This window comes from Solanum pennellii, chromosome 1 (genome assembly GCF_001406875.1).
Source record: "Solanum pennellii chromosome 1, SPENNV200".
In the NCBI taxonomy this organism is placed as follows: Eukaryota; Viridiplantae; Streptophyta; class Magnoliopsida; order Solanales; family Solanaceae; genus Solanum; species Solanum pennellii.
Window position 1 is genome coordinate 94,574,487 of NC_028637.1, and position 15,236 is coordinate 94,589,722.

General features: G+C 26.6%; 1 protein-coding gene across 1 annotated transcript; it reads right to left on the reverse strand.

The window, feature by feature from the left end:
- Positions 1-6,358: 6,358 nt before the first annotated feature.
- On the reverse strand, positions 6,359-7,894 carry LOC107015013. Its single transcript, XM_015215164.2, has 2 exons — positions 7,648-7,894; positions 6,359-6,919 (listed from the first exon to the last, which is right to left on the reverse strand). The coding sequence occupies exons 1-2, from the start codon at positions 7,743-7,745 to the stop codon at positions 6,607-6,609; spliced, it is 411 nt and encodes a 136-aa protein (XP_015070650.1). The 5' UTR covers positions 7,746-7,894; the 3' UTR covers positions 6,359-6,606.
- Between the last annotated feature and the right edge of the window lie 7,342 nt (positions 7,895-15,236).

Consider the following 15,236-nt stretch of genomic DNA (forward strand, 5'->3'; position numbering starts at 1 on the left):
TCATTTGTAGATTTTTCTAAAGTATATATGTTGCTATTAAATTACTGTCTTTATTTTATTTATCTACCGTTTTTATTAAAATTATATAATTTTTTATGTTTGTTATTTCATAAAATTAATCTAAAAATGACACTATTTTCGAGATTTCAAAAAAAAATAACTCTTGCTTAGAATTTTAGCTACAAATACAAATCAATTCATTTCATTTTAATAAAGGGAATAAACATAATTATCATCGATTATTGCGTTGCCGCAATTGTCTCAATACTAAATTTTATAAAATAGTTATTGAATCAAAAAGCTCATAATAAAATTTTAAGGAATCCCATAGTGTAATTCAATAATTACATTCTGTCCCGATAAATTTAGTATTTACAAAAAATCCCTTAAATTTGTTGAGCCGTGATACTTTAGACTCTAGTGATACATGGTAAATGATACATGGTAATTTTAAACTGTTGAGAAAAAAAAGGGAAAAAAACGGTACAGTTAATGTTGTTAATAAAACAGCTAAATTTACGGTAACATATCATTAATCAGCATAAAATCAGCTCTTAATTGGATATTAATTTCAAATTTTGAAAAACAAAGATTATATCATATATTTTGAAAACAATTTTTTTGAACAATCTGTTAAATTTCGAACTACAGTAATTTTATTGTTGTTACAGTGGATTTTTCAAGATGAATACTTCGATTTTGATGAGACATTTCGGAATTTGGGTGAACGAGTTGCAATATGAAAGTTACAAAATCGATGGAATCGTTGTTGGAGATTCAATTTCGTTTTCTAATCTCAAAGCAGCAATTGCAGCCGAGTTGGATATTGATGTATCAAGGAAAGAAATTGAAATTCGATACATTGTAGAAGGTAACTCCTGTCCGATGAAACTTAAGAACGATATGAGTGTTAAACTATATTTTAACTGAAACATCGACTAAACAATATACACATTGATTCTATATGTATCATCAAGTACAGTTGATGACGCATTTATTAAACTTAGTGAATGATACATTATAACAATTTTCAAAACATGTATCAGTACATCAACTAAACAACTAATACCTTACTGATACATGATATCAGTTTTCAGAAATTCATACTATATGCAAAACATGTGATACATATCTACTACATGTATCAGTGAATTGACTAAACACTGTACACACTGATTCTATATGTATCATCAAGCACAGTTGATGACGCATTTACTAAACTTATTGAATGATACATTATAACAATTTTCAAAACTTCATGATACATATAAAATATTATGATACACAACAAATTCATGTATCAATTCACCATCTAAAACACTATACACACTTATTCAAATGTATCGGCAAGCACACTAGATTCCTTAAAATTTTTACTAATTTCAACAACAGTTTTAAGTACCAAAATACTAACCCGAAACAATGTAGGCCTAACAACAATGTTTGCTGCTTCTTTTTTCTTTTTTTGTTGTATTTTGACAACCTTTGATTTTGGTTTTTCTAAGATAGCTTTGGGATATTGCTGGTACGTTAGCAGCCAGCAGACCGAATGAGTGATCAAGTTCCAAAGTTATACAAAATGATTTTGACCTTAACACATTAGACACTTCTGACATCTTGGGAGAGAAACCTAGTGAAACAGATATCTCAGCATGTAGACTTCTATTACTGATATTCTTGAGTGGAAATGTAAAACTTGAAACTAACCGAAAAGAGGTCAAAGATAATAATAAAAAGATGTTGGGTTCAAACGATTACAGATTAGAAAGAAATAGACGATGATAAATAAAGAATAAAAAGAAGAAAAGAAAAAAATATGCTGGCTTAAGATGAATGAAGATGATTAAGGAAAAAAAAGAACTGAAACTTGATGGAGTAAGAACAAAACGGCAGAAGTTAATGGAAGTTGTCCTGCTTCCTGAAATTTTTACTTTTTTAAATTTCATTTTTTTTGAATTTTGAAATTCAAAATTTCAAAATTTGGTCTTTTATTTAAAATTAATTAAATTTAATAATTCAAAATCAAAAAGCTTATTAAAAGGTTGAGTGTTTAAATGGATAAAATTTAAAATTCAAAAACTGATTTAAGAGGTTGAGTGTTTTAATGGAGAAAAAATAGGCATTAAAATTGGTAAATGTGTATTATAGGAGACAGAATGTAATGTATCTAAAAACTTACACTAAAATAAAAAAAAAAGGGAATTATGTAATATTTAAAAAAAAGTAGGGAAAATTAGAGAATATAAAAATTATAATTGTTTATTTAAGTTATTTTTTCTATTTTAGTACTCTATGGGTCGTTATCATCGTTGCCCTCAAGCCTCAACAATAACTCTCATCAATGACGATGCCGTAGACACTACCTTTAATAATTAAATAAATCGTCCTATGGCATATGGGATGACGATGAAAATATTTAAAATTATTTTTTTAAAATAAAAATATTAACTAATATTAAATATAAAAATATAATTTAACTATTTCATATACAAAACAGAAATGGGAATTACTAATTTTATTAATTACCCCCGACCATGACATATCTTACTATTACTATAGCTAACGACCCATTAAGAATGACAATAATTTCAAAGTTGTCATTTTGGCTAGTGAATTCCAAGTGTCAGAATGATAGAGACTTCAAATATTGATGAATGACACATCGATCTAAATTGTAAGTAAGAATTTAAAAATTATTATGTAATGGTACAAATTTTTGCATGCACTATTTAATGAGTTGATTAGTTGATGCTTGATATATAAAGAATTTATTATTACCAATATTATTAATATTGCAGAATAGGTAGATGACTCTTTTGAATTATATATACATTAATGATCAAATAGACATTTTGACTTTATTAATGACACCTATTTGACAGTAACATATCTCGTAAATCTGTTACGCTGGCATATTTGTCTTCCACCCAAATTTAAGCACGTAACTCTTTTAAAATTTAAATCTCCATTCAAAATATTTCAAACTCGGGATCTAAATAAAAATTTAACCATTAAATCCTAGTGCCCAAAAAATCAAAAGGCCCAAAATATAAATGTACAAGGAAGGATGAATTTGGGAAGAAGGAAGATGTGGGAAAGTCTACGTCGTGAAAGTAAAAAGGTTATTTTTGAAAAATCTGCGATTGAATTGACACTATTGTGATAAATTAAAAATGTGTATAATTAATGGCCGGCTTGTCATCATCGACGCATTATAACAAAAATGATCATTAGTGGCAATTGTTGCTCTTTGTATATGTCCGTAAAGCTTTTAGCGACATTAGTTCTAATAACACTTAACTAATGTTGGTAAAGACTTTAGCACTCTTTATTAGTGTTAATATTTAATAACGCAAAAATTATTTTTGTTATAATGACGTGCTTATTAATTAGTGTAACATTGAATAAATTATTCAAGCATTTGCATATTATGTATGTATAGTATTATAAGGTTTTCCCAAAAAAACTAATAAAAAGTCGAGTAAACTTTACAAAAAGACACGTACTTGCAAAAACTAAAAAGAGAAACAACAAATGAAAAGCACATATGTAGCTTGAAAATAGTGAAGATATATATATATACCACGTTAGCAGACAACATTGAATGGATGGAAAAAGAATTGTCTGCTGAAAAGTTATAATTAAGATTAATTTGGCTGACTAATAGTAGTAGTATTTTTTTATAACATAAGAGCTACACATGTACGTTATTTTCTCGCTTAAATAATACGTTAAAACGAATCGTTTAATAGCTGAATTAGAGATAAATATATATTAAATCTTACATTGATAATATCACATGTGTTTAAGAAATAAATTATTCATATAAAAAATTAATATGATATTTTGCTTTGTCATCTTAAAATATGTATAAATTACGAAGGAATCCACATATATGATAAAGCAATGAAGAGTAAGCTAGGTAGAATATTGCATGCAAATCAGTGTGGCTTGTAATAATCAAAAGTTGTGATTTGTGAAGCCAAGCAAGCCCACCATGTGGCTTCTCCTTTTTCATAGTTTACAAACCAAGAAAAGTGAAAATAGACACTTGGATATCCACAACTACTAGTACACAGAGGAAATTTTGTAATTCTAAAATAGTAAATGTATGACGTATCAAAATATTTTTAAATTTTATGATCTTAATTATGATATATTAAAATTGTTAAATTATTTTTTAAAAAAAAGTTATTCTTTCTTAAATATGCTATCAAAAGAAAGGTGAATTGGATATTCTTCGTTACAAAATTATATTGGTTAAATAAATTAAATATCTTCTTTTTAATCGCATGTTTTACGTGAATTGAAAAATATCTGGAGCATGTTATGTCATACAATTATAGTTTTGATTATTTGTTATCCGTTGTAATAGTTTTGCCAAATTTGCTATTCGATTTTCTAATTGTATAATTTCGTATAATTTGGTCCCTGATGATATAAATCTAGAATTTGTAAATTCGGTTGCTGATTATATAAATTAAGAATTTGTATTCGATTGCGGACGATATAAATTTAAAATTTGTATAATTTGGTTGCTGATTGTATAAATATAGAATTTGTATATATACTTACCCTAGCTAATTCTATATGAAGTATGAAAAATTCATGATAAATTACCTTATTTGTATATTGACAAGCAAAATATACAAATGGAGTTCTAAAAAATTCTAAATATATAAATAGAGAATTTCTATATACTTACCACGATTGTATTCGCAAGTGAAATATGCAAACTACATCCTCCATTTATATATTACCATGTTATTATTTTTGCAAGCAATATACAAATCACAATCTCCATAACAAATAAAACTAAAGCTTTGGAACGTAATTATTAAAAGTATAGTATATAACCTTATTATATCTATCATCCTTCTATTTCGGAAATTTTCTCAATCTTTTAAAGCAATTTTTTTTTTGTTGAGGCTGAAGTTGATAGTAAAAAGAAAGTACGTATGTAATTTGAGACAACCCGAACACACAAAAATGGCTACTCCCTTTTTTCAGTTTATATTATATGTTATATTTTTCGGCTTTTTACTTTTTAAAGTTTAATGTATACTTAATAAGCAGATAATCTTGATTAGCTAGCAGATAAATGTCACTTTATTTCATATCAATCTTCTTAAAATCCCATGTTAATGCACATAAATATCACTTTATTTACTTAGTTCATACCCATCTTCTTACTAAAACCCCATACTAAAGCAATTCTATTGGAGTATTACTCAAAAAGAGAAAAAAAAAACTTTCATATAGATCTAATATTTTCCTAAATGTTTTCAATAAAATATAGTATTGATGTCTCATAAATAGCTTCAATGAACCTGGAAAAAAAAAGTTATGAGCTTTAGATACTATGAATTCTTATGGATGAAGGAATCAAAGGTGCATTCAATTCCTCCTTTAAGAGACTCAACTCATAGAGTGTACAAGTGCAACTTTAGCCCCACCAACCTGGGTCGTAGTATAATGGTGTAACTGTTTTATGTTTAATCATTAAGCTCGAATTTTGGTTATGAAAAGAATCATATTAAAATCTAAATTTTAGTTGAAATTTCAATGTAAACTATGAAAATCGAATGAAAAAAAATAAAATGCAAACTTAGCCCCACCCACTACCCCCTACCCCCACCAAAGAGACATCTATCGAGTTGTAAGTTCACTTATAGACGAAATCTCCAGCCCCTACCATACAAACCCTATTATATCAACAAAGTTATCCCTACTCTATAACCGTGATGTATACACAAATTAAGTCTTTGTATAATTAGGTATTAAAAAAAAAGACTCATCACGTTTTATACAAATAACTGAAAATACCATTAGATATACCATTTATACTCATAAATGTCGTCTAAATTTTGAATCGATTAATCTATATAATGGATGTCTTTCTCGTATGAACTACGTACTTTATCATTATCATGTATTGCGAACCCATCACGTTCGGACCCATCGGAAGGGTCTCAAACGTCACCTTGGGAATTTCAATGGCGGGATAAGAAATTTATAACCCCCTTAAACTTTAGGGCATTATCATGAGAATTTTATCGATATAATTTGAAATGCAATTTGCTATTTCTACACGATTATGTCATGCAAGTCCCAATCCAAGTTATAAATACATCAAGAAAGATATTAGGCGAAATTAGATAAGTCAACAACTTTACATTTTTTGGAGGTTTCTTTAATGTTTAATATGCTATAACTATTCTGAATTCACATCAGATAGCCTATTTGCAAATAATGCAACTTATTTACAATTTTTTATATTTACTTCAAACTTAAAACTTATGAAAAGAACATTTTCATCTACCACAACCAATTGTTTGATGATAACTAAGAAATTAGATAAGAAAATTGAAGGCTAGGTTATGGTTAACCCATAATTATCATCTACTAATTTGTACATATAATATATATACTAGAGAGAGAGAACGCTACATTGAGAACTTATTCAGCTAGCTAGCTAGGTAGCATAGGCCATAAAAGTAGTACTCTACTAGTCAAAAGTAAAAAAAAACTTACAATTATCCATAAGGAAGATAATTTCCATAATATTAACATATGAAAAGTTTTTATTTATTTTTTCCTTTTAATTTAACACATGACATCCTTAAGAAGTTTGTACCTACGGGTGGGCGTACGAGGCGATGGTGCACCACCATGATTATTCTTTGGTTTTTGATCATGAGCCGTTGATTCTTCTCTATGATTATGACGATCATGGTTTTGCTGTTTGATTTTGTCGCCACCTGGATATTCTGATCTGCTGCTGCTCATCATGATCCCTTCAGCTGATGGTTTTCTGGAAGAACTTCCACGCCTTGAACTGCTGTTTCTTTCTTCACTTTGACACCAGTCACACACCTCTATTCCCTCTGACAATTCACTATAATAATTGCTACAATACCTGTAATACACGAATTCAAAATTTAAATTTTATGAGTTTCGATTATTTATGCATGGTCTACTACAACTAATTAGGTATCATATAAAACTAACGGTTGATCACTCGATTTAAGATAAAAGGAACCTTTGTTTTACTCAATTTAAGTTTGTGTGTCGTACTATAAAATTAACATAAACATAAAAAGTAGAACCAGAAGTAGTTGTGTATCTTTTCTAGTGATAGATAAAATTTCTGACATGACTAAACGGTTCATAGAAAAGTTAGAAACATGACCTAATTACACAAATTAATAATAATAATAAATCATTAATTATTGATCTGTTGAACATCATGAGAAATAATTAGTACAAAATTGTTGGTAGAATGTTTGTTCCCTCTATGGTGGCGGTGGGTGGACGAGTGTCATGTTTGGTTTGCCACAGAATAAGAAAGTAAAAAAATAAATAAAATGATAGATGGAGTAATAATAATACGGACAGAAAATCAGTCAAAAAGACTCAAATGAAAAGCCTGACTCAAGACGAACCCCAAACTGTGGACTAAAGTTTTACAACAAAACTACTATTTCATGTAAGAATAAGTGAATTGATCATAAAAATTGTGAAAGAATTCATCATTTACATGAATGTGTGCGCGGATTCAAATTCAATAGTTTCGATGCAAATTCAAAAAGTTAAAAAAAATCGTGATTCAGAACTCATAAACTAAAAATTCTGACAATTACTTACGAGTGTTGGTAACGTTGGTGGCACTTGCAACAGCGGAAGAGCTTTTCCGGGAAGCCAACGTCGCCGCACATGGAACATACCTTCTGAAGATCCACCATTTTTTCTTCTTCTATTTATTTTTTATTTTTTATTTTTAGTTTCAAAGCAAAAAAAAAGAAAGAGAGAAGCAAATGCCTAAAACAACCAAAACAAAAGCACTTTTGAGTCGGTGTTTGCGCGTCATATCTCATTTATATAGAGGGACACACTCTTCGTTTTTAATTTTATATTAATAAATATAAACTTTTATGTATATTAAATATTGTGGAGCTAGTCTCGATATAATTTAATAATTTTAATTAATATAATAACTTATTTAAGATTTAATAAGTTAATATTATTTTTATTTTGATTAATTAAATGTATGATAATTAATGTGAGAGGGATACATATATATACAGGTAGACCACAGGTAGCTTGCAGTCGTTTTCAGTTAAAGGGATAGAAGATGTGAACCTTAAAACACCTCTTGAGATAAAATTACCTCTATACCCTTGTGCTTGACATAAGGGTGTGTTTGGTTAAAAGAAAAGATTTTCCTAAAAGATATTTTGTTGGGAAATAAGGGTTGGGATAATACATTTTACTAAATATTTATATTAATCCAATTTTTATCATATTTTTTTGTCATTTTCTGTCTGGTACTTTTTCAGGAATAAAGGTTTTGGTTTACGTATTTTGTTTTGAGTAGCCATGTTAACATCAAACCCGTCTCATCTAAAAAATAGTTGATATATAATCTGAATTGGTTTTATGAAAGATTTGTTAAAATATTCTTAGAGAATTGTTCTCATCAGTTTGATTTGTTGTATGTATTTATAATAAAGAAAAGAAAAATTCCTTAGATATAAAAATAGGTTTAACAAAAAAAAAAATAATTTAGTAAAAATTGATTGGGTTGGATCTTGATTTGCAATTATGCAGTATAACCATTACATAATTCATTTTACTCAATGTATTTTGACCTAAGTAAATTTAAATTGAGTTAGATTTTAATTCAATTATTGTCTTGATTTATTATAATTCGTCCAAATTTAATCAAATCACTCAATTACCACCCCTAATTTTGAGATCTTTCAATGAGTGAGGAACAATTCATTCCACAAGGAATTTCGACTGGAAATTCTATTTTCACCTTCTTAAGAAAATCATAATAATCAATAGAAAAATGGCGATGAAGTCTTTAAATATATTATATCAAACAAGAGTGTGGAACACAATAGTTACATTTTCTCTTATATGAAACAAAATAGACTTAACATACTCCCTCCGTCTATTTTTATTTGTCATGTTATATTATTCAAAAGTTAATTTAACTAATTTTTAAAGTTAAATTAATTACGTTAATTTGATATTTAAAAAAAAATTCAAAATATATGAAAAATACCATACATTGTAACTTTTTGCATATCAATATGATAAAAAAAATACTTTAAAATGTTAGTTCATATAATTTAACTCTAAAAATAACAAATAATAGAGTACGGAAGGAGTTTTAAGGAGCAATATATTAAATATCAATTTTCTTCATCAAAATATATTAAATATAAATTTTACGAAAATCATTCTTTAATGAATATAATAAATGTAATATTTTAAAAAATGATTGTAAATAATAATGGTAAATCAAAAAACTAAGTGGTAAATTATTTTTTAACTTATTAGATTGAACAAATAAAAATCAACACCAATTTTCAATACAATAATAAGTAAAAAAATAAACACGGTAAGTAATTCATAATACGTCGTATTAAAAGCTCGTGTCTGTTGTACTGATGCATTCTCTCTCTCGGCTAAAGTATTATTCCTTCGATTTCGATTTACGGTAAAGGGCCTAAAATACCTTTAAAATAATAAAAATAGTACAAAATTAATCTTCATCCATCTATTGACTCCAAAATATTTTTCTCATCCACTTATTAACTCTAAAATAATCTTGTCATCCACCTTTTGATTCAAAATTAATCACTTATTTAACGGTTTTAAATTAAATTGTTTATATATTTTTTAATATACTTGACGCTCAACTATTGGTTATAATTTAATTTATTAATATAATTTTAAACCAACCCATTACTCACTCAAAACTAACTAAATCCCACCAATTAATAAAACCAATTATAATATCAAAATCGCCATGAACACTACTAAAACACGAAGAAATTATAAATTCCTGAAAATGACATTTGAAATTATTTGAGTCCGAATCGAAACCTCAATTTAATTTAAGTTGAACGGCTTATTTAGGAGAATACATTCAATAAGATTCTCTTTCAAGTTTGAATTCAAAATTTATGATTACAGGTAAAGAAGTAGTACATCCGAAATTAATTCACGCACTTTTTTTTAATATAATTTTATAAATATTTATGGTTTGTTTTAAATCTTTAATATATTATTTTAAAAAAAAGTTATCTGTGAAGTAAAATTACATAATTGAGATAAAAGAATAGTTAAGATGAACATAGTCAGACTTTTAAGTTTATTGGTAATTTTTATTTAGACACTTGAATGTAATATAATTACTTCTATAGACATTTTTGCCTCAAATTTTTAAAAAACACTCATTGGCAATAGCTTTCCTGTTGTTGCATTAGTAATGTGAAGGGTTTACTAATTTGGTGGGGTTTAATTACTAATGAGTGGATAGTGGATTGATTTATAAATTATACTTAAATTATAACAAATAGTTGAGTGGCACATATTTAAAAAATATATATAAATAGTTTAAATTTAAAACCGTTAAATAAGTGGTCAATTTTGAACCCAAAGGTGGATGACAGGGGTAATAGGTAGGTGAGAAGAGTATTATGGAGCCAATAGGTGAATGGAGGGTAATCTTATACCATTTCCAATACTTCAAGGGTATTTTAGGCCCTTTTCAGTTCGATTTATTCGTTAAATTTTGACGTGAAACAATTTCTTTTAAAAAAAATATTTTATTCTTATATTAAAAGAAAATATGTAGAATATATCAAAATATTTTTTACTTTCTATATAACTCTAAAATATATCATATACAACATTAAAATTATAAAATTATGCAAAGGAAAAAAGGCGTGTTTTTAAACTTAAAACAAATAAATTAAAATACGGGCGTAGTATACACAATGAGTTACAAGTTACAACCAAGGTTTTTCCATGAGAATATACATACAACAAACTGTATAGTCCATTATTTTACTTACCACATGTAATAACAGATGTAATCCTTGTCTAGTTCATCAAATCAAAAATAATATGCTATTCTGATTATTATTTATTTATTTATTTATATGCAGGTTTCTTACCTTGTAGGCTAATAAATCAAATGACTGCCCATACAAGAAAACGATCTCATCATTAGGCTTAACAATATTCTCACATAATAATTACTATATAGTTAACTAAAGAATGACAAATATAACGCACCACCTATATAAACTTATTCTAATGTGTAGTACATTCTCTGCCCAAAATAAAAAGAATATATGCAGTATATCTTAATAGGAAATATTCTTTATTAATAATTCTTATATCATATAAAACGAAAATTAATTTGAGCTATATATAAAAAGTGAATGGCGTATGACGTTGCACTCAATATTATGTAAGACGTTAAGGATTTTGAGCGTCTATTGATTGAAGAATGTCAATAAATATTCATTGATCAAAATAACAAAAGGTAATTTAATTAGAATTTGACTTACTTACTATCATAAAAGAGATTAATTATAACTATAACCTGATTTTCAACTCTTTTCTCATTTCTGAAGTTCTATTTAAAAACAAACAACTATGAATATTATTTCAAATTATTATTTACATAAAATATAATCAAACATAAATACTGCACTATTATATCGTTAACTTCATTTTCTAAAATTTCATTTTTCAAGCACATAATAATTGGGAAGAACATGAACACAAATCAGAAGGAGAATGTATACACATAAATGAGATACATGAACACGAGATCCCTTAATATTTTGTAAAAAAAATAATCTATGTATTGTCGCTACAAAAAAATTATGACACGGCTTTGCTAAAATAACTCCTATTTAATTAAATTTATAAGAACTTTTTTCTAAAAATAAAATAATAATTCCTTTTAATTAAAAATAAATAAATAGTTTGGCTTAGAAATAATTGAAAATAACAAAATGATAATAAAGATATACATATAAAATCTCTTCCCTATATGTGATCAGATCATAACTTGTAAATGAGTTCACGTTTTTCCTTCATTTTTCAATCTTGTTTTTTTTTTTTTTTTGTGGGTTCTTGGAAAATGAAATTGCGTTATTTTTTTGTTTTCTTGCGTTTATTTCCAAATTTACTTGTTTAAACTTTAAACTGCCCCCTATTCATAGAAAAAAAAATACTCCTTCGGTCCACTATTATTTGTCATGATTTTTATTTTTAAAATTAAATTATAAGATTTTTGACTGACATTTTAAGATGTATTTTTTATTATATTAATATGCAAAAAATTATAAGTTATAATATTTTTCGTATAATTTTTGCAGTGTTTAAATTTTTTGTTTAAAATATCAAATTAATATTATATAATTTAACTTTAAAAATTAATCATATTGACTTTTAAAACTTGAATAGAAGTTTATGAAATATTTCTTTTTTATCAGATACTGAACTAATATTATTTTTCGTAGACTAATTTATAGTAATAGGGCAAAAAATAATTAATTTGACTATCGAGTTCCACCACTCTTGATTGTAGTTTTAAATTTCTTTTATTTATTTGATTATTATGATCTATCACCTCGTAACTTGCTAGACTTTTAAAATATTTTCCCTTTACTTTGATTAGACAATTGAAATGAAAACGACCTAATGACAATAACATAGAGAATAAAATTTCTCTTATGTCGAGCATCGAAATAATTACTAATTATTAAGTAGAGGAAGTCATGGTGATAGTGGGATGGAAATAATAATTGTTAATGAGCAATTTCGAATTCAAACCAATAAATATTCTTTTGTAAATCTTTTACTGAGTTTTGTGTTATGCAAATACAGGTAAATCATAATTCAATTTGAATATTAAATATTGAGCATAAGTAAAAAAAATAATAATCTATTTGTCCTAATTAATATAACACATTTTAGTCAAAATAAAAACGAATGACATACTTATATTTAATGCTCTTTTTGTTTGACTTATTTCTTTTTTAGTTTTATTTATAAAAGAATCACCCTTTCTGTTTTTAGCAGCTTTTTAATTTTAATTTTTTTATTGACATGTTTAAAATTATAAAATTAACTTTTTTGATATATTTAAATATAAAATTAATTTTAGATAATGAAATTTAAAAATCTTTTATTTTTTTAAAACTTTATGTCAATTCAAAATAAGTCAAACAAATTAACAATTATCTTGAAATATTTAATTCTTAATGGAATGATTTATTGTCATAGAAACATCTATAAATTGAATAATATATAAATATCAAAAATTATTATTTCCCTCTCAAACTTTGTTCAACCCAGATAATGTCATAATTATTCAATCTAGCTCGTCATGACTCGATCATAACTTTAGAGGGATCAGTCTTGGCCAGATGAACGGAAAATATCAACAAGCATAAAAATGATAATTTATATCAAATTAAATAATATCACGTAAATTAAATCGAAAAAAATAAATATTTCAATTAGGTGAGCCTAGCTAGCTAGCTAGTGAAGGGAGACAAAATAATGGGGAGCAAAGAACATGTTCTGTCAGTTTACTTTTTTCGATTGGTAGCTTTCCTCTGCCCTTGGGGGGAAATAAAGGTGATTTACTTGTCACATAGGGAAGAACCCTAGAGAATATATCACCACATTTTTAGAGATTTTAAGTACTGATTCTATAGAAGATTAGGGAACAGATACTCCTAATTTAATTTTAATTTTAATTTTTTATCATGCAAAATACTCCAATAAAAATACTTTTATGGTGTGGTAAGATGGAGGCAGAAAGGTCATATCTTTCCTTTTATGAAATTAAAGAATTAAATGCTTTGTTGGTGGACATGATGAAAGAAATAGACGTTTTAGTATATGCTCAAAATATTGAGTTACGTTACATCTTTTAGTACCAGAATCGATATTTAATGATATATAGTTTTTAAGTTATATTAGATTAAGGGCCCGTTTGGATGGACTTAATAAAAACAGTTTTAAAAAAGTACTTTTGAAAGTGCTGAAACTTATTTATAAAATAAACAGTTATGCGTTTGGATAAAAGTGCTGAACTTGCTATGCCAAACGTGAAAAGAGAAAAATGAAAGAAAGAGATGTTAGGGTTATGTGGGTAATTTGGAGATTGTATAAAAATATTAAGGGCAAAAAGATTAAAGTGTGGTCAACTTAAAACAGCTTATAAGCTAAAAAAGAAAAAGCATCCCTACCCCAGCTTTTAACTTTTGGCTTAAAATAAGTTTTTTTTAACTTAAAATAAGTTATTTTGAGTATTGCCAAACAGCTAAATAAGTCAAAAACCAGTTTTTAATTCAGTTTAACCAGCTTTTAAGCTGAGCCAAACGAGCTCTAACTATGTAAATATTTTTTTATAATATATAGCTATCATATCAAGGTTGTGGAGTGTGAAAGTGTGGTGTATTAAGGTCTTTTTTTTTTAGAGGAATTTAGTATTAATCATTATCATCGATTTTTCTTATTTATAATAACTTTGATATGTTATATTCGAGCTAAGAATCTTTTCAAAATAATCTGTTCACTACTATGAGATAGAAATATAGTCTATGTATAGAATATTTATTTTTAACTATAATAAAAAGTTTGCTATGAAAATTGAAAATTACATATATGTAGTTATTGATCAATTTAACATATATATAGCTAAAGATATCAAAAAAAATTTCATATGAGTACACGTAACATAAAGTGAGAAGTTGGAATGCATGATGAATAAAAGTACACTCAAAATCAATAGATCAATTTAATATGCACACTTGTTTGATAGGACTTCTTTTTATATTTGTGATTTGAGTATGATCAATCAAATCTTCCTGTGAATATTTTAGTTGGCACCTTATTCAAAAAGTTACTTCACTTATTCTTTATTGATATTTGTTTCTCCTTATATGTATTTAAATTCTTTTGCATTGCCAAAAATGCCATGTACAAGTTGTTTTAAAAATACATAGTATATATTTAAGAATTGCCTCTAAATTGTCCCATCCACAAAAAGTTTTCATCCTATAACGTGATATGATATTAACTAGTTGTAAAAGATTTGCAAGGAGAATAAAATAAAATCGACATACCACTAGGGATCGCACCTAACACAGATTGTTTCAGAGTTTATAATTCATATTCTCAACTTATGCTCTTCTTTTTTTTACCACCTGATATCTGGTAATCATATATTAGAATTTGATTAAATTTGTTTTTGTGTCAAAAAACTTTACATGAAGGATTAAGTGTTTCCTAGCAAAGGTGATTTCGTACATAGAAAAAACTCAAATTCGAGACATCTGGTGAAGCATGATTCTCAATTTATAGTTAATAGGTCCTTCACATCAATATAATGTAGATATGAACAT

Bases quoted from the DNA above. Each gene is read 5' to 3' on its own strand.
- LOC107015013 (XM_015215164.2), bottom strand. From the start codon at position 7,745: ATGGTGGATCTTCAGAAGGTATGTTCCATGTGCGGCGACGTTGGCTTC. The intron at 6,920-7,647 runs GTAAGTAATTGT...CGTGTATTACAG, and splicing joins CACCAACGTTACCAACACTC to GTATTGTAGCAATTATTATA.